The sequence below is a fragment of the Trachurus japonicus genome, chromosome 8 (assembly GCF_045865225.1).
Source record: "Trachurus japonicus isolate A0001 chromosome 8, Traja_1.0".
NCBI lineage: Eukaryota > Metazoa > Chordata > Actinopteri > Carangiformes > Carangidae > Trachurus > Trachurus japonicus.
In genome coordinates, this window is record NC_140914.1 from 12775500 (window position 1) to 12802795 (window position 27296).

General features: G+C 44.0%; 1 protein-coding gene across 6 annotated transcripts in view; it reads right to left on the reverse strand.

The window, feature by feature from the left end:
• Positions 1-27296, reverse strand: part of srcin1a (SRC kinase signaling inhibitor 1a) — a 101094-nt gene that overhangs the window by 34304 nt on the left and 39494 nt on the right. For all 6 annotated transcript variants that reach the window (XM_085783919.1, XM_085783918.1, XM_085783917.1 and 3 more), the window contains exons 2-4: positions 12273-12302; positions 11020-11366; positions 4935-4961 (exon numbers count right to left, since the gene is read on the reverse strand). In XM_085783919.1, the coding sequence (XP_085640045.1) occupies positions 4935-4961; positions 11020-11366; positions 12273-12302 (404 nt within the window). The remainder of the gene's footprint in view (positions 1-4934; positions 4962-11019; positions 11367-12272; positions 12303-27296) is intronic.

The window sequence follows — 27296 nt, forward strand, 5'->3', positions numbered from 1 at the left end:
AATGCTAATGAAAAAAAAAAGCAAGAATTAAAAGTTTTCATATAAAATGTTAGATACTGAGTTTAACAAATCCTGGTATTGATCCAACTTGGAAAAGGAACTGTATGTAAAGGAGCCGGCTGTCTGAGCTCAACCCAATTACTCAGTAAGGGTGGCAGAAATGTATTTGTCATAGTAGCAGAGGAATAACAGCTTTGAATTTGAATAGAAATGGCCAATATGTCGGAAAAAACATCAAAGAAGGTTTTTCCTGAGAATGATATCTGCTCTTTTTTTCCTGCACAGCTGAGAGAAAAGAAAAACACTTAGCAAGTCCACATTTCAAAATCTTGAGTCATTCTTCTACTGCTGCATGTGAGAATTTTATCTCAAGGCTAAATAACCTAGCTGGAGCTTTCTATGAAAAGGAGAAGGGAATTGAGAATACTGTACGGTACTACTGCTGCAGCTGCATGGCTGAGCTCACTTCCCACAATGCCTGCATCTTAAATTTCTGAAGCGGTTGAAAAGGGAAAGAAATCTGTCAGAGGAAAGTGACAAGAGTAATGCTCTACACTCCTAACAGCTACTATGATGAAACCCCAATACTGTATGAATGTGTGTGTGTGTAATCTTACCCCAGCTGTTGTTATACATACTTTTAATCAGCTTGCCTTGTTACAACAGGCTTGTTACAACACTGACTCCCATATTGGTGGTTTATGTGATATGAAAACTGAAAATATATATCTGCAGTCATTTTGCATTGTAAATGTTATATGTGAATACACCATCTGGTCATTCATCTGGTCCTGCTAGACATGCCAGTGTTATACATGATGGTGTGTTCACGGCCTCCTTTCAAGGAAACTGGTTCAACCTCCTTCTTTATCTTCCTCTACAATCCTCCCTCTCTTACACATCCCTCCCTCCACCTCAACCTTTTCTTTTAAGTGTAATCCAGACTTTTTTTTTTTTTTTTTTTTTACAGCACTCAATTACTGTTATAAGGGCATGGCGAAACTGAGGAACAAGGATGGAACAGGATGATCTTATACGCAACATACGCGAATGGAGTGGAAAGCGGGACACAGACCTTAGGCTACAAACTGCATTAAACTCAACGCAGCCTGCCACCATGTCTTTTCTTGTTTTGTGTGTTCTTGTACATACAAGCATGAGCGCGTCTACACACACACACACACACACACACACACACCCTGTCTTCTATATACACCGGGAGCTCTGTTTTAAGGTCAGGATAATGGTAGATTTTTTGTATGTCTGGGAGAGGACATTTCATCCAAATTTCATCCCAGTGACATTTCACTGCTGTCTTAGTCTACCAACCTCTTAACCCTCTAAAAACTCAGTGTGTTTTCACCTTGACTTCAACATAAGTTGTCAGAAGAGAGTTTGCAATCCCTGATTATTTGCCTTATAATGACTAATGAGCTAGCCGTCGGGCGACCGGATGCAATTCTGGTATTACAGTACATGTTTGTTCAACTGTAATATGAATTCCATCTCCCTCAAGATTTATGTCACCAGTAATGAACGTAACTTAATTTTATTTTACGTGGTGTAGCTAAAATTGTAGCCAGGATGTATAAACAGCATCTAAATTACAGTATCTTCATATTCTATGCTTGTTCACTGTTTTTTGTATGATGTTTTCTTCATTTTTGATTTTTATTTTCTCAAGGATTTTGTATTTTGTGAAGCACCTTGTAACCTTGGTTTTGAAAGGTGCTATAGAAATAAAGTTTATTATTATTATTATTATTATTATTATTATTATATTCTGATCACAAAAAGAGGTTGCGCTTCAACAAAAAGGCTCATTCAAATTAGAGTGCTGTACCAAAGACTTAACATGAATCAAAAAGCTTGCAAAAAACTTGCAATGGTAGCACATCTTAATTTGTAATTTGATTGTAAAATTAAGATGTGCTACCATTGCAAGTTTTTGCAAGCTTTTTGATTCATATCTTCATATTCCGTCCCGTATCACCTTTTAAATGTTTATTCATCTGTTATAATTATAAATAATACAAAGTGTCAAAACACCTGCTCGTCTGTAACTACCTGGGCTGAGGTTCTGTAATTGGTACTAAAAAGTCCAGTCATCACCATCACATGACGGTTTCTGTAAAGGTGCAGAGCTCTGCTTTTCTAACTGTTTCCCCTTCAGTGCATTACTCTGCAGGACTTGAGTAAGATGTTACTGACAGACTTGTCAAACATAGCTTGATGTGTGCGAAATGTCTTTGGCTCCACGGCATCAAATGGAGACATGTGTTGAATGGTTAAAATTGCAATCCTCACACCCCTACCTATATCTTTCCCATCTTTTTTTCTACACTTTTTCCCATTTCTCCATTTAATTATATCTTTCTCTACCCCAGCAGCCTGTGCCTGTCTTTGCCTCCAGTTGTCTGTCTTCTTCTCTGCACATTTCATCCCCTGTCACTCATTTGTCCTCTCCCACCACTCCCAAAGCTTGCTACTGATTCTTGCTGAGCCGCTTTATGTCAACATATCTGTCTCTTTCTCTGCCTGGAGCAGCAGAGGACAAAGCTGCATCAAGGTAGTCTGCTTTTGCTGTTCATGTCTGCATTTTCTCCCTCTGCTCCTATAACCTGGCTCTTTCTCCTCACACACAAAAAAGTCCACAGCTCTCATTTTCACAAAAATGGAGAAAGAAAACAACTCCCCGAATCAATCCATCACTCACATCCGCTCGCCTCTGCTCGCCTTTCGCCCACTATCATTATTTTTCTCGGTCTATTTCAACTCTCAGGCCTATCTTCAGCTTAGACATGCAATCTCTCAACTCCCAACACTCCTGGACATCCGTCTCTTAACAATGCCAAGAGTCATCAATGAATGGAATAAATTGCTTTGCCAAATTGCTGAGAATTGTGAGGTCGCGTCGAGGTTCGCTCAGAGGCGGTGGGAGCAAAATGGCGTCCCTTTTCAGAGGCGAGATGATGACTGAGATTGTCACCTCGTACCGTCTAGAAGAAAAGCAGCAATCGAATCCTGATGGAAAGCTACATATTCCAGATCATTTGCCTTTTTAGATACATGCAACTCTGCATTGCTCTCGTGCTCATCGCCTCTAATAGCGATCTGTCTGAGTTTATGATCCTTAATATGACTGTGTGTTTTTTTTTCAGAGGTGTAAAACGAGTGTAGTGAAGTCAGTCCTCATGGTAGTCCTGTTCGGTGTTTATTTTCAGTAGGCAGGGGAATCGAAGGAGAGTTGAGCTCAGATTAGAGGTGGTGGGATGAGGGAGTAGGATGGGGCTTTCAGAAGCTTTACTGTGAAATGAAGAAAACTGAGCAGGATGAGGTGTCAACAACAGTGTGTGCGTTGAAAGCAAATAGCTTTAGATCTGGAGCCACATGGAGCATTTTGGTTCTTTCACTCTACGTTTTATTACCACTGCAGCACCTTGTGGTGCCAATAAATAAATTGTGTAAGTCTTGCTGTGAGGTGATAAAGCTACCTCCACTTGATGTTTTTTTTTTGGCCACTGCAAAAGCAAGAACAAGTGATTAACTGCAATTTACTCTGGTGGGGAGTGCAAGAAATCAAATCATAAGAAATCATACATACATAAAACACAATGTTCTTTTCGAGCAGCGACAATTAGAAGATGAATTGATTATCAGAATCTAAGCCTGCGACTATTTATTAGTCGACTCTCAATTTTAAAGCAATTCATATCAATCATTCCCTGTTCCCTGAGCTTCTATTGCATTGTGTGATTATTACATAATATTGCAAATGATTATCAGTTAGAGCTTAACTTTTAAAAACTTTTTTCTGTCTTGCTGGAACCTTATGTCTTAGGTTTGATTCCTTAATTAAAGCTCTCAGGTGGTTTGACAGTTATTCTTTATACCCATGCCTACTCACACTCACCTACATACTTACAAGGGTTTTGCAAACACCCCCTGCAGAGTTTTAAATCGTTTGGTTTGTGCGGTAAGTTCATGTGACAGTCAGGGACTCCAAATTCCATTTCATATCACTCTAGTTTGAGGTTAAAGTACTTGAGGGAGTGAGGGATAAATTGCTTAGCCTCTCCCATGGGTCAGGGCATATGGCTATTGATATTCAGTAACATTTCCACCCTGTCCAAATGATACTGTGAGCAAGGGATTCGGGGGAAGACTACACCACAGATAAGCCCTGCTCTCTCCCCTTGCTCACACACACACACACACACACATCAATATCCTGAGTTATTTATTGAACCTCCTTTCCTCTGTGAGCGACCACAACAGAGTGATGCACACAGCGATGCACGGCCAGTTAACAAGTAGGCAGCTAAACTTGTTGAAGTCAATGTAAGTGATGTACACCTGTAATACATCTTAATGCTGGCCTTCAACGGCATAGACAAGCCATTTTTCCTTCCGTACAACCTGTGGATAAGAGCCATTGAGCGGCCCAGCAGTGCTCCCAGCATTTCTGCTAATGTCAAAGCATTATCTCAGTAGCATGTCTGACTGTCCTCTTAATGTCTCCGTCTGTCTGAGTAATACTTAGGCGAGGTCACGTGACTTCAAACCATTAATGCTGGCTGACTGAGGCATCATAAATCCTGAGAGAATCGTCTTCCGCAGATTAAATGGAGAAGTTTAAGCCGTCGCCACCCCTGGCACCTCTGCCACCGCGACCCGACACGCACTCTACAGTCACAGTCGCAGACACACACACACACACACACACACACACACAGACAGAGTGCCCAAGGAGCCAAGAGATGCCAAGTTAGCTGGGAGTTGCAGGACCAGGGAGATAGGCTGGTGATGCCTGAGGAGTCTGGCGTGATCCTGCAGCACCAGTGACAAACACACACACACACACACATACACACACAAACACAGGACAGGAAGGGTGACAAACACACAGGGACACTTAGTCACGCAGCACTGACCTTAAAGCTCCAGTAGTTGGGTTGTTGCTGTGAAGTTTCATGAAGGACAAAAAGAAAGAAGGAGACAGAGAAGGAAAAGTTAGATTTTAAACAATGGCGTAAAGGTTTAAGAAACTGGATTGGTCAAAAAGACAGAGGCTGCAGGACTTGGACACAAACATCAAACACATCCTGGGCAAAGAGTTGCATTTTATGAAGCGTTTTAGTGCGATACGTTACATTTATGACTGTTTGTTCAACTCATTAACACCGCTGACGGCCTCATCTAATGCAGCCATCTACACCCCCATCATTAGAAGTGTGACTCTGACTGTTAATTCAGAGGGGTGGGCTGTGTTTCCGCAGGCGTCAGGTTGCAAAACGCACCTGAAACAAGACTGCGCTGTTGGCTGCAGCTGGTGAAGGGGAGGAAAATGAATAGAGTGAAATCGAATCAAACAGCGGCCCACTCTGTTGTTGTGACGCTGGCCTCTCTCCCAGACTTTCACCGCCACAGGCAAGCAACAACCGCTCTGTCTCCTCCTCGCTCTTCGTCTGTCTCTTTCGCTCTCCGTCCACCTGCCGCGCTCTTTCCCACCCCCCCTTGAATCTTGTCGCCTCACCTGCGTATTTTATTTTTCAGAGGAGGCACATGGCTGGTATATCGCATCTCGCTGCTCTTCCCGCTGCTCTGCCACATGTGAAAAGGTGCTCGCATGTTGGCAGCAGCCTCAGGAAGTCAGCTTTCCATGAACACATAATTACCTTACAGTTAAAGTCAAGCCAAGCCACTGATGGCCCAGAAATACCTCAAAATGACACGGAAAATTAAAAAAAAAAGAGATTGGGCAGAGTTCATGAATTTTAATTCTAATCCAAACTCTTATTCTTATCTGCAGGCAATTTTCAGTCTATTCAGCCTCTCTGCTACAGGACCCACATTACTCTCCAGGCGCAGGGAAGGGAGAGAGAGAGAGAGAAAAAAAGAAAAACAGCGACAGGCAAGTTTTGATTTATGATAGCAGGTGGTTTTTCATTATCAGCCTTCCATTTTAATACTGTCTCAACAAAAGCCAAGATTATTTCAGTAAACACGAGCATCAGGGCCAGCATCTTCCCTGATTGTGACCTTATTGTAATCTAATCTTTCACTTAATGTTCCCTAATTTGGCCCTGTTGTCATTTCTTTCAGTCTGTCCCACTTGATGCTCCTTTCTAAGTCTTTCCTTTTACTTTTATCTTCTCTTTCTATTTTGGAACATCTTGTTTGGTCTTGATCCAGTATGAGGTGTTCTACTTACAGTAATCCAAGGACGTAATGTGTCCTGGCCAAGAAAACATCGAGTCTAACATATTGCAACATTTACAGGATATAAAAGCTGCATCCCAGTTCTACACTGTGGACAAGCAGCACAAAATGTGCTCTTGCTAGTTTATATTTTCAGTTTATGTAATGAATTGCTCAATTTTACGGTGTTGTACACAGAGAAGTTAAACGTATGATATCAAACTTCACAAAGGGACATCAAACAGCTTTTTTCCCCCCTCCAAACATATTTATCATTTTGCTATTTTTCATTTTTTCGCAGGTGTTCAGCTGCAGCTGTTTGACCACCAACAACTCACTCTTGCACTTTCATTAAATTCTCAACTTCACATTGTTTGTGCATTCCCCCTGTATGCTATATTTCTACCTCAATGTATCCCCCAGGCTGGAACTGCCCAAACATTTTTACAGCCCTGGGAAGTAAAGTGAGTATGATTTTAAAACTGAAATGACCTGCAGATTACTCAAGAGTGGCCAATAAATCAATATACACTTCTTGGTTGCAGCTGAGTCCACTTCATTTCTGACATAATCATCGATGACACGACGACTCTAAATCTGAGAACCTGACTTCCTCCAGTTGAAGACAAGAGACTGTCTCATTAAACCACCTCCTAAAACAAGGAGGAGAGGCAGACTCGTATTCCCTCAAAGTGATACTTTAGCAAACAAACATTAAAGCCTGCTGGGTCTCATTTTAAAAACGACTACAGAGTCTGGGTTGTTTTGTTTCCTATTATTCTTAACGTCCTCCTGACACTGAGGAGAATTTCTGTCTCTTTATAAGCTTTGTACGTTTTTAGTGATATATTTCTGCCGCTGATACGGATCATCTATGAGTGAGATTGACCGATACATGGCTGATATGATTATTTTTTGGCATTATATCAGTCTCACACACTCTGCTTACTGTGATTGGTAAAGGTGTTGATTCCAATCTACAGTACCAGTCACATACTTTTAAATGGGAATCAGTTGATAATGATCAGCCGCCAATCAGTCGAGACAACTAACTTTCAGTGGCAGACCATGTAGCTCCTGAAGGATTAAATGCTCCCTTATGCACTGATATTAATAAGCATCTTTAAAGACTGCAAGATGTATTTATGCAGAGGCTTAAATCCAGGGTGACTGACAGGACAGTGAGAAATCTGAACATAAGAAACAACGCCATAGGGCAGGGGTGTCAAACTCATTTTAGTTCAGGGGCCGGACGAGTAAAATAACAGCATAATAACCTATAAATATTGAGAACTCTAAATGTTGCTTTATTTGTTGTATCTAGTGCAAATAAGTACATTATTAAGATGTTTAGAATTAGTGAACTATCCTTTTACAAAACATTATGAACGTCCTGGAATTTCATGAGAAACAATATTATGCCCCTTCTGTCTTCTAGGTAGTTTTCACACTTCATCCCAGGGGCCAGATTGGACCCTCTGGCAGGCCGGCTTTGGCCCACGGGCCGCACGTTTGACTCTCATAGGGTCTTAATGGAAGCTGGTCCTTGGCCAGACTGGGGCGGGGCTCATGTGTAAAATGGGTCAGTGCTGCTAGGGATAAGATAAGAGCGGTTGGACCTGCGCCGGCCTTGACCACCTCATGTGTCAGTCAGTGATTTGACAGAGCCAGCCAGTGAAGCCTCGTCCTTGACAATCTGTTGAACTGACAGCAGCTCAGGGGCACAACTGGTGCATTGTAAATAATTGCTGTTCACTTGTTCAGACAACATTAATAATTTTACCCCCCCCACACACACAAAGCTAAATTACTCTGAGGTCTTTAATGGTGCAGAAGTGATTTGTGGTCTTGTGTGTCTGTCTCTGTCAGTGTTTCTCTGTTTGTTGCTTTAATGAGGCTTACTCACAGTTCTCAGGTAAAGTAAACAGTCGTTCTTCAACACCTCGTGTTGTTGTAACCGTTGCTCTGCTGACAGCTGCAGATATACTAAACTTGGACTTTGAGATGCAAATACTAGCTCTGGGAGGGCGTGTGTGCAAACTGGACAGGGACTACTTCATTTCCCTATGACCGTTCTCCATCCTGGAAATCATCGCTGCAATCAATGCATTTCTCCTGCACAGAAAATATTATTCCAGATGCTGTTTTATATGAGTTATCGACACTAACCCCTGATGACAGATGAAACTCTTGACTGAAACTCTACTACTGAGGTGCATCTTGTCATTTATAACCTCCTGCTGAATTAAATATGTTGCCAGCCCCGAGGGGACAGAGGAGCTGATGTATGTTTGTAACATCAGAATAAACTTGGGGCTGAGGGCTAAATGCATTCCTGCCTGCTTATTAGTAAAGACACCCATGTGTAGATCTACACACACACACACACACACACACACACACACACACACAGAGAGGCGTGTATGTACAGTCAGTTGGCCACAGAGCTCCAACATAAGGACGTAGCCTCCGAGAGTGGAGCGCTGCATTACCTGACCTGCATGTAAAGAAGGCTGCACTCACACCACCCCTCCTCCACCTCTCTTCTCTTTCTCATGTCGTCATCCTCTCTGCACCCCCGCCCCCCTTCTCAATCATACTCACCCCCCCCACTTCAATCCTCCTCCGGTCCAGTTTGGTGTCTTAACACCACCGCAGCCTTTTTCCCTCTCTCTTTTTCTTTCTTTCTTTCTATCTCCATCTTAACAACACCCACTCTAGCCTGCACATTGCCTTTAACGCTCACCCAGACACATACAAAAAAAAAAAAAAAAAAAAAAAAAGGTTCTGTGAACAGTTTACAGTGTCGTCCACTCAGCCATCGTCTAGCCTGGGCTTCTGCCTTCTGAGCATATGCACACCGTCACCACAACAACCACAACAAACATAACAGGCGTGGAATCTAATCCCAGCTGGCACATCCTCATCCCACACACACACACACACACACACACACACACACACACACACACACACGCTTCACAACAGCCTCTGGCTTCCAGTTTTAAGCTTCCAGTCCCGTCTCACCTGCAGTGCACCTGTGCCTGTCCACCTCTCCAGTCATCCCTGGCTGTCCGTCAGGTGCAGCGAATCCTCATCGTCTTTTTGCCTGTCTCTCCCTCCCTCTGCTTCTCTTACCCTCCCTCCCTCTCCCTCAGTCAATCTCCCCCTTTCTCTCTCTCCTTCTCTCTCTCTCTCTGTCTCGCTCTCCAGTAGCACATGCGGCGGAAACTCTTTATTTAATTCATTACAACACCAGCCGATTAACTCCTTCGCAGATGGGTGCCTGGCTCCTGCTGGTGCTGGCTAATTGAGCAGCGGGCTGCTTGACTGGCTGCTCTGCTCCTCCCCGGCTCCTCCCCACCCTCCCTCCTCCCCTTCCTCGCTGTCCACGCTTTGCATATCCACGAGATGACAAGGAACCCAGCTCTGCTGCTGCTTCCTCCCACGTGTTGTGAAAATGCCCCGTCACTTTGAGGACAGCCCAATCTTCCAGCTCCTGCTTAATTTTTTTTATTTCCTTTTAATCTCACGCTTGCCCTCTCCTTCCTGTTGTCATTATTTTACAATTCCTCTCTCTCTCCACACAGACCTGACCTTTGCAATGCGATATCCCTGCTTGCCATATATGGGAGAGGTTGCCACGGCAACTACGGACTCCACTTGTCTTTCACACACCCTCCCTCTCTCACTCACTTGCTCTCTCTTCCTTTCATTTGCCCCCGCCTCTCCTGACGTACTCTTTCTGTCACGTCACTACACCAAATTTACCTTCTTTTTTTTTTCTTCAATACAAACAAACACGCAGCAGCAGCGCTCACAGGTGAGTGTGTCTGTGTACAGTACAATACGTCCAATAGGTGTGTGTTTGTCAAAAAACAGTGACAGAAAGGTGGGGAATAATGTCGATGAATAAGAGCCTAGAAAAAAACATTATCACCAAGTGTTTCAGAATCCATGTCAGTATGTAGTGTGTTCAGTGTGTGTGTGTGTGTGTGTGTGTGTGTGTGTATGTATATATCTCAGCATCAGCTCTGCTCCTCTATGTTACTGTAAGTTCTGCACAAAGAGAAGTTTGACTCTGACAGTTTAATGACGACTTGTGCGAACACAAAGACCACCTGACAGCCTCCACTCACGCTTTTACTCTCCCTCAATTATCTCAATGAGCACAATGTGAATCATTGTGCTGCTTTCACTCTGGATCTTATCTGACAGGAGCCTTATTGTTGTCCCTAATGATACATATGACTCCCTGAAGGTGATGGGACAGTCTAGTCTACATGTAACAGAGTTTTTTTCTGTTGACACCACCATGTTAATGCCCAATGAGAGACACCAGAACCAAATAAAATGCAAGTGATTAGAAAACCACACCTACAGCTTATTAATTCATTGATAAAAAATTGTTTTGACAATGATATTAGGATGTTTACCTATCCTCAAGTTTCCGAACGTCATCTATGGTCAAACCCGGAAGCCGGTTTTGCATTTCCGGTGGAATTGTACGTTTCAGTCGTTGTCATAGTTGCGGTAAACGAATGGATCTATTAACGCTGGCTTTTAACACGTATGTCAATATGTGTGATATCCATTGTTAAAAACTGGTGTGATGATCCATGCGTTTTACAGATTCATTGAAAAAAAAAAAAAAAGAAATCAATGCATTTACAGCGAAACTACTACTACTGAAATCATGGAAACGTAAACATAAAATTCCACCGGAAGAGCAAAACCGGCTTATGTTTTTGACGTTCGGCAAAAGGTGGATAGCAGTAACCAAACAAAATCCCTTCTAGGACTGTGAGAACTGTTTACCTGCTCGCGTGCGGACCGCTCTGACGTGCCCCTCATGCTGGCGTGGGAGGGGGAGGGCGACGGCGGGGTGTGGTGTGGGCTGTGGTGCGGATGCTGCAGCTGCTGCTGTTGCTGGTACTTGCTCTTCAGGTGGTCCATGAAGGCGTCCCTCTTCCGCTCCATGTCGGCCTTGTGCAGGTTGGTCAGCGCCTCCAGGCTCTGGGCGGCGCTGACCGTGTGGCGATGCTCCGACGTGTGCACCAGGCCCACGTTGGAGAAGCGCCGGGCGCTGTTCCCCAGCGTCCGGTACTCCCTTGGATACTCCAAGTCATCTGTCGAGATCATGTGACTGCCACCACGCTCGGGATCTGAAGGAGGAGGACAGAAGAGAAGAAGGGAGGATAAAGGAAGGACGGAAGGAAGGAAGGAAGAAAAGGAAGGAAGAGGAGAAAGAAGGAAGGAGTGGAAAGTGTGCAAGAAGGAGGTGAATCACCACCCATACAGGCATGCAGAAAGACACACACACACCGAACAGGCACACAAAGGTGGAAACAAATGAAGCAGAGAGAGAAGGGGAGTGGAAAAAATTAAGGCACAGAGGGGACAGAAGAGAGAGAGAAAAGGAGAGAGAGAAAAAGAAAATGGGATGGGATGTTAGACTATTTGCCACCAGGACGGAGCGGTTCCCTGCAGAAATATTGATTTCAAGTTCTGAAGGGAAGAAAAATGAGAAAAGTAAAATGCTTCTGCAATAGATCAAAGGAAGAAGCTAAAACTGAATTTGTTTTGCTGGATATTCCATTGTGATATGCCTGCTTGTCATCTTAAGGGGTTTTTATTGTTTGCTTAGGAAACAGAGAAACAACAAAGTGGAGGAAATTGAGTGACTGAAAGTCAGGTGGGAACATGCCGGAGCACTTCTTTCATTTCTGTCCGTGTTCTCCTCCACGCTCACTCCTGTCCTTCTCTGAGTTCCCCCTCCATCCCATGACACCGTCTGCTCCTTTCTCTACATATTCTTACTGTCTCCTGTCTCGGGAGGTTACTGATTCTGCTGTCCGTTTTTAAGGAGGCGCATCACTCTGACAGCCCTTGGCCTTTTATCAGTGCTCTAACTGACAGACAACACAGCCTTGAGGTGGAAGGCACACAGGAAAAGGAAGGGAGGCAGCCGGGGAGGAGACAGTATGGTTACACAAAGAATATGTGACTGGAAAAACCAATGAACGTAAAGCGTGATAAAAGAGTAGGGAGCCATTCGCCCGGTGAGTTACCTTGCTTAGGAAAACAGGCCCCGGCGTTGGCTAGAAGAAAAACATGCCAAGGGTTAATTTGTGTGTTTGTGCACAGATGTGCGAGCAAACACACCAGAACATCATCACAGGACCATCAGAAAAGCGCTATTGTGGAGTGATAGCACTTTGTCTGAATTACAATAAGTTAATGCATTATAAATGCATTATAATGTATTCACAGGGGTTAACGTATGGGTAATGGTTTGCTAAGAATGCTAATAGTGTCTCACAAAAACCTGAAGAATGGTAAAAGACTCTCATCATGCACTTTTACCGAGTAACACACGTAACAATCAACTTCTAATAAACCAAGACTGGAAGCAAGAGAGACAATCGCTCCAGAGATGGTTAAAAAACACCGGTTAAAGTGAAAACATAAAAAGTGCCGAGGCTTAATCGGGCTGAATGAAGAGGCCCATCTGTACATTAAAGGCTCATCAGCAGCATTAGGACGAGCTGAGCGAGCGAGCGAGCGGGGGAAGCCTCCTCGGGGCAGGAGCAACAAATGGACTGTTAATGAACACGGAGGAAAGAGAGAGGAGGTGTAAGCCGGGCCAGATGGAGGCTGCAACGCTCTCCGGTGGTCAAACCCGAACACAGAGGTAAGCGTGTTAAGGGCAGAAGGTCCGCGATCATTTCAACGTAGTGCGCAGTTAAACTGGCGCCGCCCGTCGTGAACCCACATTCAGAGATATCGCGCTCACAGTGTGATGGGCCGTTTCCGACACCCTGCCCTCACATCCACCACATTAGGAGACGCTGATAAACCGAGCAGAGGTGAGGTGAAATGGACTGACCTCCTGGTTAATAGCATTACCATCGAGCTCGCCGCTGCAAAACAAGGCATGCCAGACTATATTCATCTGCCCAGCCCTCGCAGCCTCCCAGATCTTTGGTTAACACTTCATTAGGCCGGGGCTTATTGTGTATCAGCTAACAAGGGTCTGACTCAAGGGCCCCATTACAATGCTGGCGAAAGCCGGGTCTATGCGCTCGGCCTTATTACTGTGACTAAGCATCCTCGGCGACAGCAAAAAGCTGAGTTGGCTATGCTGGCTCATAGAAGCTGCGAGGAGAGTGAAACATTGCATCAACAAAACCATTATAGTAACATTAATAGTTCAATTTCTGACTGTTTTAAGCTCTAATAAGAGTTCAAATCATAGGTTTCTTACAATAAACACTAGACAAGTTAATAACCAACAAGAAGTGAACCCAGCTGGTCGGGAACGTTACCCAAAACTTCCCAAACTGCAGTTTTCGAATATACTTTGCAAAGCTGTATATAAAGCTCTCGTCTTGAAAACCAGGGGAATAAAAGTTGTGTGGGCAGGAGAGTAAGAATAGAAAATAGGAACAGGTTATTCATCTTTACTTCCGTCATTCAGAGCCAATATATTTCCACATAAGCTGGCAGACAATAACCCTGGCAGCCAAAACAATCTGTGCAAGCCCACGCAACGCCAGCATCATTTAAACCTACATAAAAGGCCCTTGATGGGGTAGGTTTCTGGCGGACCCTTTATCACACGAAAGCAATGTTTGTCAGCAAGACTTGGTCTGCAGCAGGCTAAATTGCAACTACAAAGACTCAGAACCTCCAGGAAAAAAAAAAAGAAAAAAAGCTGCAGCCTGTTGGTCAAGGCAATAATAGGAGGAATTGAATGACAACAGGAGCCCACAATCAGAAGAGATAAGATCTGTGAGCCCCAGCCAATGAGGTCTGGGCTGCACTTCCAAGATAGAGAGCACACTCAAGAGCATTAACCTGACTGAATAAAAAGCGCCCGCTGCGGTGGGCGTCGAGCGATAAGACAAACAGGGGAGGAGAAATTACCTGCTCGGAGAAAAAGATACTGCGAGGCCAAGGAGAGGAAAAAAAATAAATAAATAAAAGATTTCTAACAAACCAGCGCAGCCTGATTACACATTAAACTCAATTTGGTCTTTCATGAATCATAAGAGAGTTGACAAATGTGTTTCTTAATTTATTGCTTCATATAATGTAATTAGAAGCCATTTTCATTTTTCTCTACATCTTCCTGACTTTTCAACCCACCCACACTCACGAACACGTCGCACATACATATATAATGCTATTCTGAATCTGCATCACCCTGCTGCATAACCTGCTGAACTGGACTCTCATGGAGGAGAAAATTGCTGTTCAACAAATGCAGAGACATATGGTCTGGAGAATCTGGAGGAGAGGACTGAGTGTGCTTTGATGGATTTGGAGGAGGTGTGCAGAGCGGCTTCATATTCTGGGTACATTAACAAGTGGGTCAGAGGAAGTGGAAGGGACAGGACTCAGGAGGGACTCCAAGTATCCAAGAAATGATGAGAAAGCACAATATTCAAACAGGGCTCTGCAGCTTCAGAGGTACTTCACACATTTTGACCCTATATGGCCACACAGGCAGCTACAGTACCGTCTGATGCTATACAGGCATGTAAATATAATCTAAAACTGGATGCATGGACACGTTGTTGGAAAACACTATAGTAACTGTCATTACTATCAATTAGGGCTGGAACGAGAACTTTCATTATCAGTTAATTGGCAGTTTTTTTTCCCATTATACGATTCATTATTTGGTCTTTAAAATATCAGAATATATTGGAAAAACAGCAATTATGCCTCCCCAAAATTCATGGCAATGTCTTTAAATCTGTTCTTTTATTCAACTAATGACAACTCAATTACTTGTCTAAATCATTCAGCTCTAATAAACAGCTCCATAGAAACTGGACAAAAAAAAAAGAGAAGTTTCAATAAGTTTGTTTCCCAGACACCAGACAGATTGTTTTTGCGGCTGTGAAACGGAGTAATTACTAGTGTGTGTGTGTGTGTGTGTGTGTGTGTGTGCTGTTTAAAATGTAGCTGTGTGCTCAGCCCTCTGACACATACATGGTCTCCTCGAGCTGCGATTCGTCTCGACTGTGCTCTGTTAGACGCCAGGGAAATGAAGTGGGATCACTACATAAATAAACACAACGGTAACAAATCGAAAAACATGTCGCCTGTTTCACAAAGTCCCAGAGACGGAACTCTCCGTCCAGACGACTTTGAAATGTGTTTGCACTTCAGAGCTTCTCATTTCAGTCGCCTAATAAATTCAGCATCATTTTTATCAGACAAACTTTGCATTAATGAAGCCACTGAAGCCTAAAGAAAGGCAATGTTTTAGAAATTTGTGTAAGTGTGAAACTGTGTGTTTAGTGATGTCAAAACATTTAACGTAATTCACTGCGATCTGTCTCACACCTCATTAAACACAGTCCTCATGACTCAATGTACATTTCTTTATTTCAGTATGAATGCATTATGTCTGTTTAAATGTGCTTTTTATATATTTCACTATTTGTTCTTTATCTTTATCTTCTTTATATGAAATATTAAGCTGTGGCTTTTAATATTTAACTTTCTATTCCATATGTGCTTAAACTAGACAAAATCATTCCCATTAGCTCTCTCCCCCACTCTCAGTGGACACATTATTGCTGGGCCAACTCTCTCTTATTTCCCCATGTTGTATACTGTGCTATTAAAAAGGACCTTTTCTCTCCAAGTTTCTCTGATAGCGCAGTGTCCTCACCAGAAGCTCTGATGTTATGTTCTTGGTTGGGAGAGGCAGGGCGAACTCTTCCCTCTGATACACAGCCTAATTTACTGCAAGCATGGCAGCCGGGCTCCTCGTGGGATGCCGGCCGTGACAGCACAGGGCGAATAGACCCCAGGAATATTAACCAAAAGAAGAAAGAGAGGGAAGAGGTAAAAAAAAAATGGAGCAGAGGTAGGTGAAAACAGAAAACTGCAAATCTGGCATGTCTATTAAGGCTACAGGCAACAGGAAATAAGCCAATCAGCCAGGCCTACAGCTGTTGGCAGTTGTAACTCTATATGCTCCAGTGGGAACGGTTAAAACAAATAACTAGAAGGAGAGAAGGGCATGGCTGGATTAAATATAACCTTCTATAAACCCACTATTCAGCCTTCTTAACACCCTGCAGGTCACAACTCAAGAAGCAACTTTAGGGCTGCGGTTTTCACACGTACAGTATTAAACCTTTAAAAATAACAGCTGAGGGCCTTTTCACCCCACAGCCATGTGACGATGGTGAGAAAGACTGGAAGACTAACACACTGAGCCCAGCGCAAGAGCTGTCTGTACATGCTGCTGTGACAGTTTCCTGCTACATACCGACTTCAAAAAGGGACAAGTGTGAGCCGTCACACAGACCTTGAAATTTACAACAGCAGACATTGATTTTCATTAAACAGCCTAAAAAAGAGAGACTTTGATCTCGAAACAGGAACTTTTGTTTCCATCCCCTCTCACGGTGCTTTCTGTGTTCACACTGGCTGTGCTCCCTATACTTAAAAACGATGAGGCTCGGGGTAGAGGTACACATAACCCAGCAGGTATGTGCATTTCACTTTTTTCTCTCCATTAAGGTAATCTCTAAAAGCTCCTAGGCACTGCTGTGCCAGAAGAGGGGAGTTAAAAGGGGTGAAATTGACGGTCGGGCAGTAAGAGCAAGCCATCATGGAGAAGGTCAGCCTGTGTGTGTCTGTGCTGCCGGACGTAATAACAGCCCGAGACAATCACAAGGCTCCAGGCAGCCTCATGTAAAACTGACAGAGACAACCGCAATCTGTTGCTCAGCACAAAGTGGTAGGAACGCCCTCTTGATCATTAAAACGTGCACAATGCGAAGTGACATGCTCATTTTTTTCACCTACTGCCCTCCTCTGTCTATCCATCATCTGTCTCGCTCCCACACACAAACCCTCCTCCCACCTCCAAACTTGTTTTTTTATTTTACCCAGGCAACGCTGGGGAATACTGTGAAAGCAGCCAAGTTAAAACTGCAGCTGTAATGTGGATCCAGGAAAAAGCACCTGTTAATACACCGAGGGCCATACTCAGACAATTAGAGCATGATGCAGCTCCACCGGTAACATCTCGGGAGCCAATTCCAAGCTCCACACAACAAATGTGTGTATTCAACTGGATGAGGATGAAGTCAACAGATGATATATAATTGTGACAGAGACTGGTGGTGTGCGGGAAGGAGAGAAAGACACAGAAATAGAGAGAGAGAGAGAGGAGAAGAGTGTGGAAACGAGTGCAGGTAGCAAGCATAACACGTCTCTTTGTTTCACGTGTCATCCTGGTAAAAGCCGGCTGTCTTTCTAAGGAATAAGAGCGGTGCAGGAGCAGGTGAGAGAGCCTCTTAATCACAGCCTGTTGTTGAGCCGTGTCAGTCAGCACACTACCACCGTTGTACGTGGAGAAGAAGACACACTGCGAACACCTCATTACATCAGTGCTGCTCCGTTTATCTCACCGGGGGGAGGCAGGTGCTATACCTTGAGTAAAAGATGCAAGAAGGAGACAGGCAGAGATAATAGAGGTTAAGAGATGGTGGGTGGAAAATGGGACGTTTGGATAGCGTGGAGGTTTCCACCGCAAGCTCGCCTGCATACCGAGCTACATCAAAGTGCTGCACCTCCTTTGTCAGCGGGGACCCGGACCTCTGATCTCCACGGGGGGGGGGGGTTGGGTGGGGGGCAGCACTGACTGGTATAGTCTCAGGTGGAAGGTGCTTCAGTCAAAGACCTTCACAGCACTGCATGGATGCATGGATGCAGCGCAGCATCAATTAACCTTCACTTGTTTCATCCATAGTTTAAAGCGCCACACTGGTGTTTATGCAGGTTTTTTTTATACATTAATTGCCTCCATTATACATCATGTAAAACTATTTGTAACATTGTTTGAAAGGTAACCATCATGGTGAACACTGTTATTGAGTCGTAGAGTTAGATTTGAAGTTTCTTGCCTATAGAAAAATATGTTGATATGCTGATGAAGGATTAGTGTTTTCTGATAACCACTTCCATTTCCACACCACGATGCCTATAAACTACTGGCTACTTCATGTGTGGAAGAACAACCTAACACAGTAGGGTACACAAAAGGCTAACCATTAATGTGAAGTGACACCAACCCTTCCAAAAAACATCAGGATAGTTTGAAAGCTGAGTCACTGCTGCTTAAAAAAAACATTTTTTTGTGGAAAATGTGGATAAAAAAAAAAACCTGACATTATAAGTGGTGTTACTGTGATGGCTGATTTTTAGAGTTTGGCCTCCCTTTTATTCAGTGTCCCTCTTCAAATTTTGTTAATATCATAGCCCATAAAATAAAGTGGTGGGTGTTACACACAGTGAATATGAATGGCAGAGACAGTGGACTGCAGGGTCTGAGTCACCATAACATCACAACAAGACAGTTGCTGGAAATACAACCCCCTACCAGAGTCGTTTAATGAGCTCGGTTCACTGCCACGCGCACCAGAAACACAAGCAAAAATCACACATCTATTTGTTTAGAGCTACTTGCAGATGTAAAAGCCACAGGACCATCCGTTATTATTGTTATTTTCGTGAATATGATATCATATTGATCCCTGCTGGAAATGTCTCTTCCTGTCTGGCCCTGTCCACATGCAAATCGCAGCATGGTGTCAGTTACTGAACCTGCTCTGGTGCTGGTAAGTTATTAGTGTCAAAGAGGATCCTTGCTGAAAAAAAATCAAATACCCAAGGTTCTCAAATTCAAGGGGCATCTCAGGCTACACTATTGTCCTTGTCACCACTGCTGACTTCCTCTGTGCAAAGTGAAATGAAGCAAGAAAGTAAAACGAGGGTAACTGTGCAGATCACGCCTTGTTTGTTAGATGAGATGCTGCATGTATTTATCTCTGCTTTACTTTCTGCTACATTGAATCCACAAGTACCTGCATGAAACCACACAGGACCTGTTGCCTTTTTGTGTGCCGAGTCGACCCCCCCCCCCTTTTCCCCTATCAAAATATTCACAATATACCACAGAGGAGAGAAACAACAACATGCAAACAGACAGCAAAACAAACAAATATCCATCGGAACAAGTCCAATTCATCCTGCGATTGTCAGAGATGGAGGTAGCACTTCAGTGCGAGAGAAGAGCCCAGTGTGCCTTCAAGCTAATCTCAATGGATTCAGCCGAGCAGCACGATGCAGCGCGCCGCTGAGCCACTGAGGCAAGTGATGAAAGCAGCAACAAAACAAAGCATAAAAGACTGGTTTTGGAGCTGGGGAACAGCATCGCCAGTGGTACAGTACCAAGCAGGCGGCTCTTCTTGTACTCAGTAAACACTATGAATTCTGTTTTTTTCCAAAGGCATTTGTCTTGGTTTAAAACTAAATTTGTAATTCTTAGGTCTCTGTTTTCTTTTATTATAAATATAAACATTGCATGCATGAGTTGGAAGCCCCTTATAGACTACTGAGTGATGCAATGTGGAGCATTCAGAGTAGCTTAACAGTCCCGTTCACTCCGACAAAATAAAACACAGAAGAAGCTGCTGTTTTATTGTAATGACATAATTACTGCAGACAAGCAAACAAGTTAATGTGCTTGCAGTGTGAAAGAGATGTAGGAGTGACAGAAGGATGGAGAAGGCAGGCAGACTTTCCTGAGGGGTTGAACGTGACTCCTTCTCATGCAAACGGGCCGAACTGCAGCTGCAGCAGGTGGATGGAAACGCTCTCCCAATCAGAAACCACTGCTTCCTTCATAGTCTCTCTCACACACTGCCACAAATCTCCCTGAGAAAAAACACCTGAGCCACATGGTGAGCAATAAAAGGTACTACACTGCCCCACCTGACAGAAGGGGGGAGCTGCAGTATCTGAGCAATAAAAAGCCAGCATTAAAACACAGTGGGGTGGAGGTCACTGCTAACAGAGATACCGCCTGTGACAGCTGCCAAGGACTCCGTACTAAATCTCTGAGATCTAATAAGTCATTATCTATCCCACAGGCTTTTCATTATTAACAGCAGAGCACATGCATGCCTACACACGGGCATCCAGATGCATGTTGATGCATAAAATGCATACCGAACTGAAATATGACTGAAGGGGTGGAATTCGGTCGAGTAGCTTAAGCAGCAAAGAAAATCTGACGACATAAACGGAAGATTTAAGGAGGCCTCTCTATCTGAGCTGATACACACAGCGTCTGCATATTCATGAGATGAGCAGGGTTATTATGAAGGAGAGGGGGGCAACACCAGAGGAAGACGGTGGCAAGGGAGTCATAAATCTTTCCACAAGAGTGCCTCTGTTTTGTGTGTGTACAGTAGGACTGTGTTTCTCTATATCAGACCTACTTTGTACTTTAATGGTACAAAATTGTTTTAAAAAGGAGGTAAAATGCATACTTAAAGCTCCCCTGATCTATGAATGAAATAACTATCTGGAATATGCAAAGGGAGGAGAGAATTACCACCCAATCCTACAACTATTCACAGCTTGATGGCCACATTTAGTTCATTGTTTTTAGTTGTATGGCCCACGCATTTACCATTATGTTTAAATCTCACTGTTCAGCCACAACATTAATATTTCTTCTTGTCTCCTTAATGTGAGAATATGCTATTGTTTGGCTACACAATTCAGCTTCTTCTCAGGCTATTCTGTCTAAAAGAGGAATAATGCATGAATGACGGTGCTTCTGCTCGTGTTTTCACATTGTTCCACTGGTCTGCAGGTGGCAATATTGCTATAATGAGCAAAAAGCAGGAAAGAATAAGAATGTTTATGTAGTAAAAAATAGTAATTTGCTTGTATTTCCTGTCACAGTAAGACAGTGTTTCCTGTTGCTGTACATCAGTGACTGCAGGTCATTAAACTTGCTCTGGACAGGTCATAGCCTCTGTCTGTTTCTCTCCTCCAGAGGCCGACATGCTGACAGCACTGGGCTGATTGCACAACAGCCCTCTGCAGGCATGTTGCCAAGACTGACGTGAGGAAACCAGAGCTGTCAAAACCTCCAATCTGTATGTTTGGAGCGTGAGAGCCGGGGTGGCTTTTTTAGAGATGCTGCAGGATGCTGGCAAGTTCTCAGTCTGTCAAAAAAAAGGCCCCAATGGGCAAAAGCAGCAGGTAAATAATGAGAAGACATAATGTCGAATAAAAGAGACGTAACATGAAAAATCGAGATATGTGTACAGGATAGGAGAGATAAGTGTTTTCTCTCAAGTGGGAGGAAAAACAAAAATCATATTACTTTGCCGTCGCTACGACAGGACAGGGTGGATAATGGATTAAATAAATTATATCAGGAGTTGTTGTAAAGAAAAAAATAAACTGAAGGTTTGAGATGCAGACAAAACAATTGTTATGACACAGTCCTGCTACAGAGAAAACGCTCACGTCCAACTCCTCCTCTGATAACAGCTGAGCTTGTCAGACTCACCAGGCCAAGTAATGACAAAGCACTTCATGTTTAGAGGCTGCCTGCCAACACTCAACACCTCATTCAAATTTGGCTGTTATTTATTGAATTAAACCCTATTAATTGGCAGGTTCCTAAAGTAAAAAAAAAAAAAAAAAACGTACTCCAGTAAAAATGTATGGTAACTGGAAATAGCAAATCTTTTTTTATGTTATGGTATCTAATTAAATACTTAAGTACCAAAATAATGCCCTTAACAAGATTATTATTGTTTTAATCATTCCAGTAAAGCGAAAGCCAAAACCCGATTCATGCTGCTAAGATTGGAAAGCCTAAGGTTTCCTAATGGTCGTGTAATGATGTGTAATTTGCAGTAAATCTCGTCATTGCTGCTGGTTAAGAGGATCTCGGCTGCTAGTGGAGCAGCAGCGTTAAGGTTACTTCTTTTACAGGGCAGGATTACCGAGCTGGCTCCGACGTGCAGTTTGTTGCCTGCACTCTCGCTAGACCTGCTGCCAAGCCTCCTGTAGCATTAGCATGCTGCCACTCTCGTTGCAGACAGGCTAACCTAACAAGCAGTCTCCCACAGGAACACATCTGTTGTCAGATTAGTTAGGCTCTGGCCATGGGGTTATCAATCACAGTGGTGAATTACATGACAAACTGAAATCCATTCATCAGTTACATCAGGTGATTAAATGATTTAGCAGAACAGATGTAGTCAGGAGCGACGGAGAGAGGCGCTGAAAGACATGGGGGATGTGAAAAGAGAGGACACATTCAGCTCCACGAGCCAAAGACAGGCAACTGTGAGCGATGAAAAGTGAGAAAAATGAGTTCGGGAGCTCATCTGCTGATGAGACAAAAGCATCCCTGGCACTGAATCTGGCTGCATTTCACTCAGCAGCATTATCATTTAATGGGTTTGTGACATTCGCAAGTGTCAGCGTGCTTGATTCTGTATTAAATCAACGCACTAGCCTTCATATTTGACTAAACACAACGGTACAGTAGCTGGTGACGGCTGCCTCTGGAGCTGACTAATTGTCAAGCAGAGTGCCTATTGATGCACACAGGTGGTGTGTTTGTCAGTGACAGGTGTGATGGGAGGGTTGGGCTGTGGAGATAGCTGGGCGCCAGGTGATTAGCACTTAAAACTATGCGGCACCAGCTGAGACCCTGGCAACCTGGACGAGGACGAGAGTCTCGGTGTAAAGCGGCAAAGGTCAGGTTCACGGCCCGGCTTCGAATCTGCTTCACCGGTCTACCTGTGGAGGAGGAGGAGGGCGCACAGTCTCACAAGTACTGATGTTCTTCGAATCAAATCATGAGAACGACGTGAGAACAATTTTCCTCTTCAATGGGAATTATCCTGACAGTTTAATTGGAGTTTTATCGCCACATTTTTCTTTAATTAAAAGAGCATGAGGTAAAAAAAAAAAAAAAAAACTACCTCAGAGAAACTGAGACAGAAAGAAAAGGGAATCAATCAACACAGCCAGTCATTAACCAAGATGCATATGACAGCGGCTGTCATTGCAGATCGGTCGCCTTGGCAACAGGTCAGCTGTTTTACAAGCTGCACTTGGCACTAGCCACCACACAAACACACACACACACACACACACACACACACACACACACACACATCAACCCACACAACATGCACACAATTTGTCCGACAACAAACACACAGTTAGAGGTTGCACAAGCCTGACGGTGAGCGACACAGCCAGTGACAGATGTGGCACGAGCGGGGCAGCAGAGATTACAAGTTGTTGAGTCAACATGGCTCAGATCTGTGTTATGATGCTGATAGTCATGTGTCACAAGTACAAACTGCTCCCTGTCAGCTGCCATCAAACAAAAGACAAATGGAGAAGAGGCAGAGCGGGTGGGCGGAGGATTTTCCTACGGCTGCCTCTCAGGGGATGGATTTTACAGTGAAGTTAAAGAATCAAAATTAAACCCGACTCTTTTGTCTTCACCTCATTCTTTTTTGCGATGACAATAAAAAAGAAAAAGAAAACACTGATCTAAGAGGAAATGTAAAGATTAGAAAATGCACCAGTTTAAGGTGTCATAAACGCAAAGACGCCGTTTGTATTTGAAGTGAAGGGGAAGCGGTGGTGGCACAGATTAGAGATGAAACCCTGTATTGAGCATTTCAGCCTGCTTGGGAGGGTTTTTGTCACGCCTGTTGAGAGCCAGGAACAAATGGGGGGATGAGTGGCACACAGCAGTCCCTAGTGGGGCGCTGGAGTAATTGCTTGTTTCACCATTCCCAAGAGGATATGACAAAGAGGGCTGCAGGGAGGCTCTGCAAAACAGCAGCCCCACCTTCACATCTCCCATCATCCTCTGTAGCCTGAAAATGCTGCTGTCTGAGAAACTTAATTCAACCTTTTATTTGACCCTCTGTAGAGTCAGAGTCTCAGGAACTGTTAACAGAGATTATACTCCAGCTATTGCTGTATTACAGTAAGAAAAAAGGCACATGGAAAGATATATTCATCTATCTTTTGATATTTTTTTATAGCACATTATATGAATAAACTTGGGAGCTCAAAATCTTGCATCATTTTGGATCATTAGTGGCGATATGGGACGGAAATCTCCAGACGTCAGACATAAATGTGAGATGATTGGACTTTGAACAGCCCTAAATAGCAGCTTGGAGAAAGAAAACGACCTTTAAATGGGTGCAGACCTCTCAGGATTATGAGGTGAAATCTTTACCTATATGATTGATTCATCCATTATGAGGATGGAAAAACCTGAGCTGGAAGCTAAGCCTGTAAAAGCCTGGGATAGGGATTTTCTGCTATGTGATGTGATAATGTAAGTTACATTAAGTTATATCCAGTAGTGCAACTGTACTTTTTTTTTTTTGCTATATTATGAATCTATATGAATCTACACTCAGATTTTGCTCTTGAGTAACAGCAAAACACAAAAGGCAGCGTGTATTCACACAGCAGCAGCTAGAGCAGCAGACGTATAGAAAAACATTTCCTGTGATAAATTATTGCTAACTGCTTTTAGCTTCACTGAGACTTGTGCTGTGATGATGATGATGGGCTATAGCGCATCACATCCGGCTCATCCATCACTTCCTCCTCCTGTGTGTGCATTGATTGGCTGTCTGTCTACACGCCACTTAAGTCCACAGTCTAATGGACATGCAGTAATGTATGCCACATCATGTGTGTGTGTGTGTCTGCGTTAGGATGCAGATTTTTTTTCCATTTACCCATCAGCCAGGCATTGATCTTTGTGCAACATGCATTAAGGGTATCATCACATTCTTTGGTTTCTTAAAGCAACACAGCAGCCACTCGTCGTCTTCTCCTCCTCCTCCTCCTCCCCTGTCATGCCTCTTTTCCTCTCTCTGTCTCGTCTTCTCCCTGCCGGTGCAGCCTGTGTGTTTTGAGTGTTTCATTTGGGTTGGAGAGCAGAGGGACGACGGGGCGGGGCAGCCACCGTACAGATGGATGCGTGGGTTTCCGTGGTGATGTACGGTAGGTGAGCGGCGAAGAGCAGCCAGTTGGCACGAAAGAGGAGGAGGAGATGACGAGTTAGACGTTAACAAGCTGTCACTGCCAGCACAACACCGGCGCCCACTGCAACAACAAAAAACAACAAAGACAACCCCCTGACAAGCCTGGTGCGATAAACAACAACCAACACAGGCGTGCACTCTGTTCCACCCGCAGAGGAGAGGTGCACACTGCAGGTCAGACGGAGCCGGGATGAAAACTGAAAAAAACCTAATACATGCCGATGAAACGTTTGCTATAAACTGCAGCTTCCGTTGGTGGAAAGTTGAGGGAAGAGCGGCAAAGTTTCCTGTCCCCTTCCAGGCTAACCTTGGCGTCTCAGCTCACTCCCAAACGGCTTACTGCAGCAGGACGAGGATTAGTGAATGTTGCTGCTGCCACATCAGAGATTTTCTTCAACTGTGGCCTTCAAAGCAATAAGAAAACATTTTAAAAAGTTCAACTTGGATCAGCTTTGCTTTGTTTCTTTTTTTTTAAACTTGTTAATTGTTAGGGAATAAGCCAAACATTTAACACAAGCTCTGATTTGACTTTACAGGAGACACATTAGACGCATTCACACATCAAGGAATACTTGATCAAAACTTGACTTTTTGATGTCATTATTAACAAATTACTCCTATAATCTCTGAATGCTCTGATCACGAATGTCTCAGCGAGTTCCTCCGAGTGTATTTTTAGTCGCACAACGTGGCGTACGATGGGATCAATCGCTGCAGGGAACCGATGCAGACATCCGAACATTTCCCAGTCCCCCAATACTCAAAGCATCAAGTAACATTTAACAAAGTAAGCATGACATTTATGATGAGTCCTAAGGGCCGCTCTGATTGGATGGTTCCCTTCAGTCTCGAGGCCTCGTGCTGCCAATCACACCCACGGGAAAGCTGCCTCTCTGGACACACACGCACATGCGTATACACGATGGCTACCACGCCTTTGAAGTTACAGCAGGACTCCTGTGGGACCCGGCTCCTTTAAGACACTAAACGACACCACTACAGCAGCATTTCACATGAAACGACATATCAAAAACACGTGTCTAATCTGTTTCACTTCTTTCTTCTTTCCACCTGCTGGTTGAATGAGGCTGAAATTTGACAATTGTTAAGTGTTCTGCCCCAGAGCCTGAGAGCTGAGCAGCCCATGGTTAATCCAGAGAGCACTGAGTCACAGTTGGCCGGAAGAGAGAGACAGGAAGAGATTGACAGAAGAGGAGGATGGGGTGGAGCGAGTGGAGTGAGTGAGTGAGTGAGTGAGTATAGATGTGGATAAAACTTTGGGAGCCACAGACAAAACTGTGTGGATTCAGGAGCTGGCAGAGACAGAGAGGCTGCATGGTGAAGAGGAGGCAAATTGATGGTTAGTGGTGGTGTAAGGTGTTGGAAACCCAGTGAAAAGTGGAGGCGCAGCAGTGGAGAGAAGTGGGCCAGGGGGGCGGACGGTTTATACACAGTGAAACAAACAAAAACCAAGAAGGAAGGAAGGAAGAAGTGGGCATCGAGGCCAAGGGGTTGGATGAGTGATGGGAGTGGAGGGTGCCGAGAGGAGGAAGCTGGGGAGAGCAAGGTGTCCTCCAAATCCATTTGTCACCCAGAGGCTCATTAGTGTTTGTGAGTGGGTGTCTGGTTATAAATAGGCTTTGGAGCGTGTGTTTGACAGGAGGGAGTCTGGGATTTGACGGCAGGACATTAATCTCTGCAGAGAACTCCCGGAAGACGGACGGAGAGACAAACAGACGGATCTCCCAAAAACAAGAGCAGTGTTTTATCAGCTAGCAGCCTCAGAGCGGCTGGTTAACTTAACTCTGTCCTGACTGTTGCTCGTATCCACCTGGCAGAGGCGCAAAAACGACCTTGATATGAAAGATGCTGTAATAAGCTACTTTGTCCTTTAACATGGCTGCTTTATGAGATTTCAAAAGCAAAGCCTTCTTCTATTCTCTCTTACCGTCTCTGCTGCTTTTTGGCCGCCGTTTTCATTTTCCCTCCGAGTTGTGACTCTAGAGCTCTTCATGCTTCGCTACACGCTTTTGAGATATTTCCAGTTCCCGCTTAAAAGCTTGTCAGTCACTCAAGGCCTGTTCTCCAACTTCTTTGTCTCTCTTAGGCTCGCTCTGCTCTTATTTTGCAGCCTTTCCTTACAGC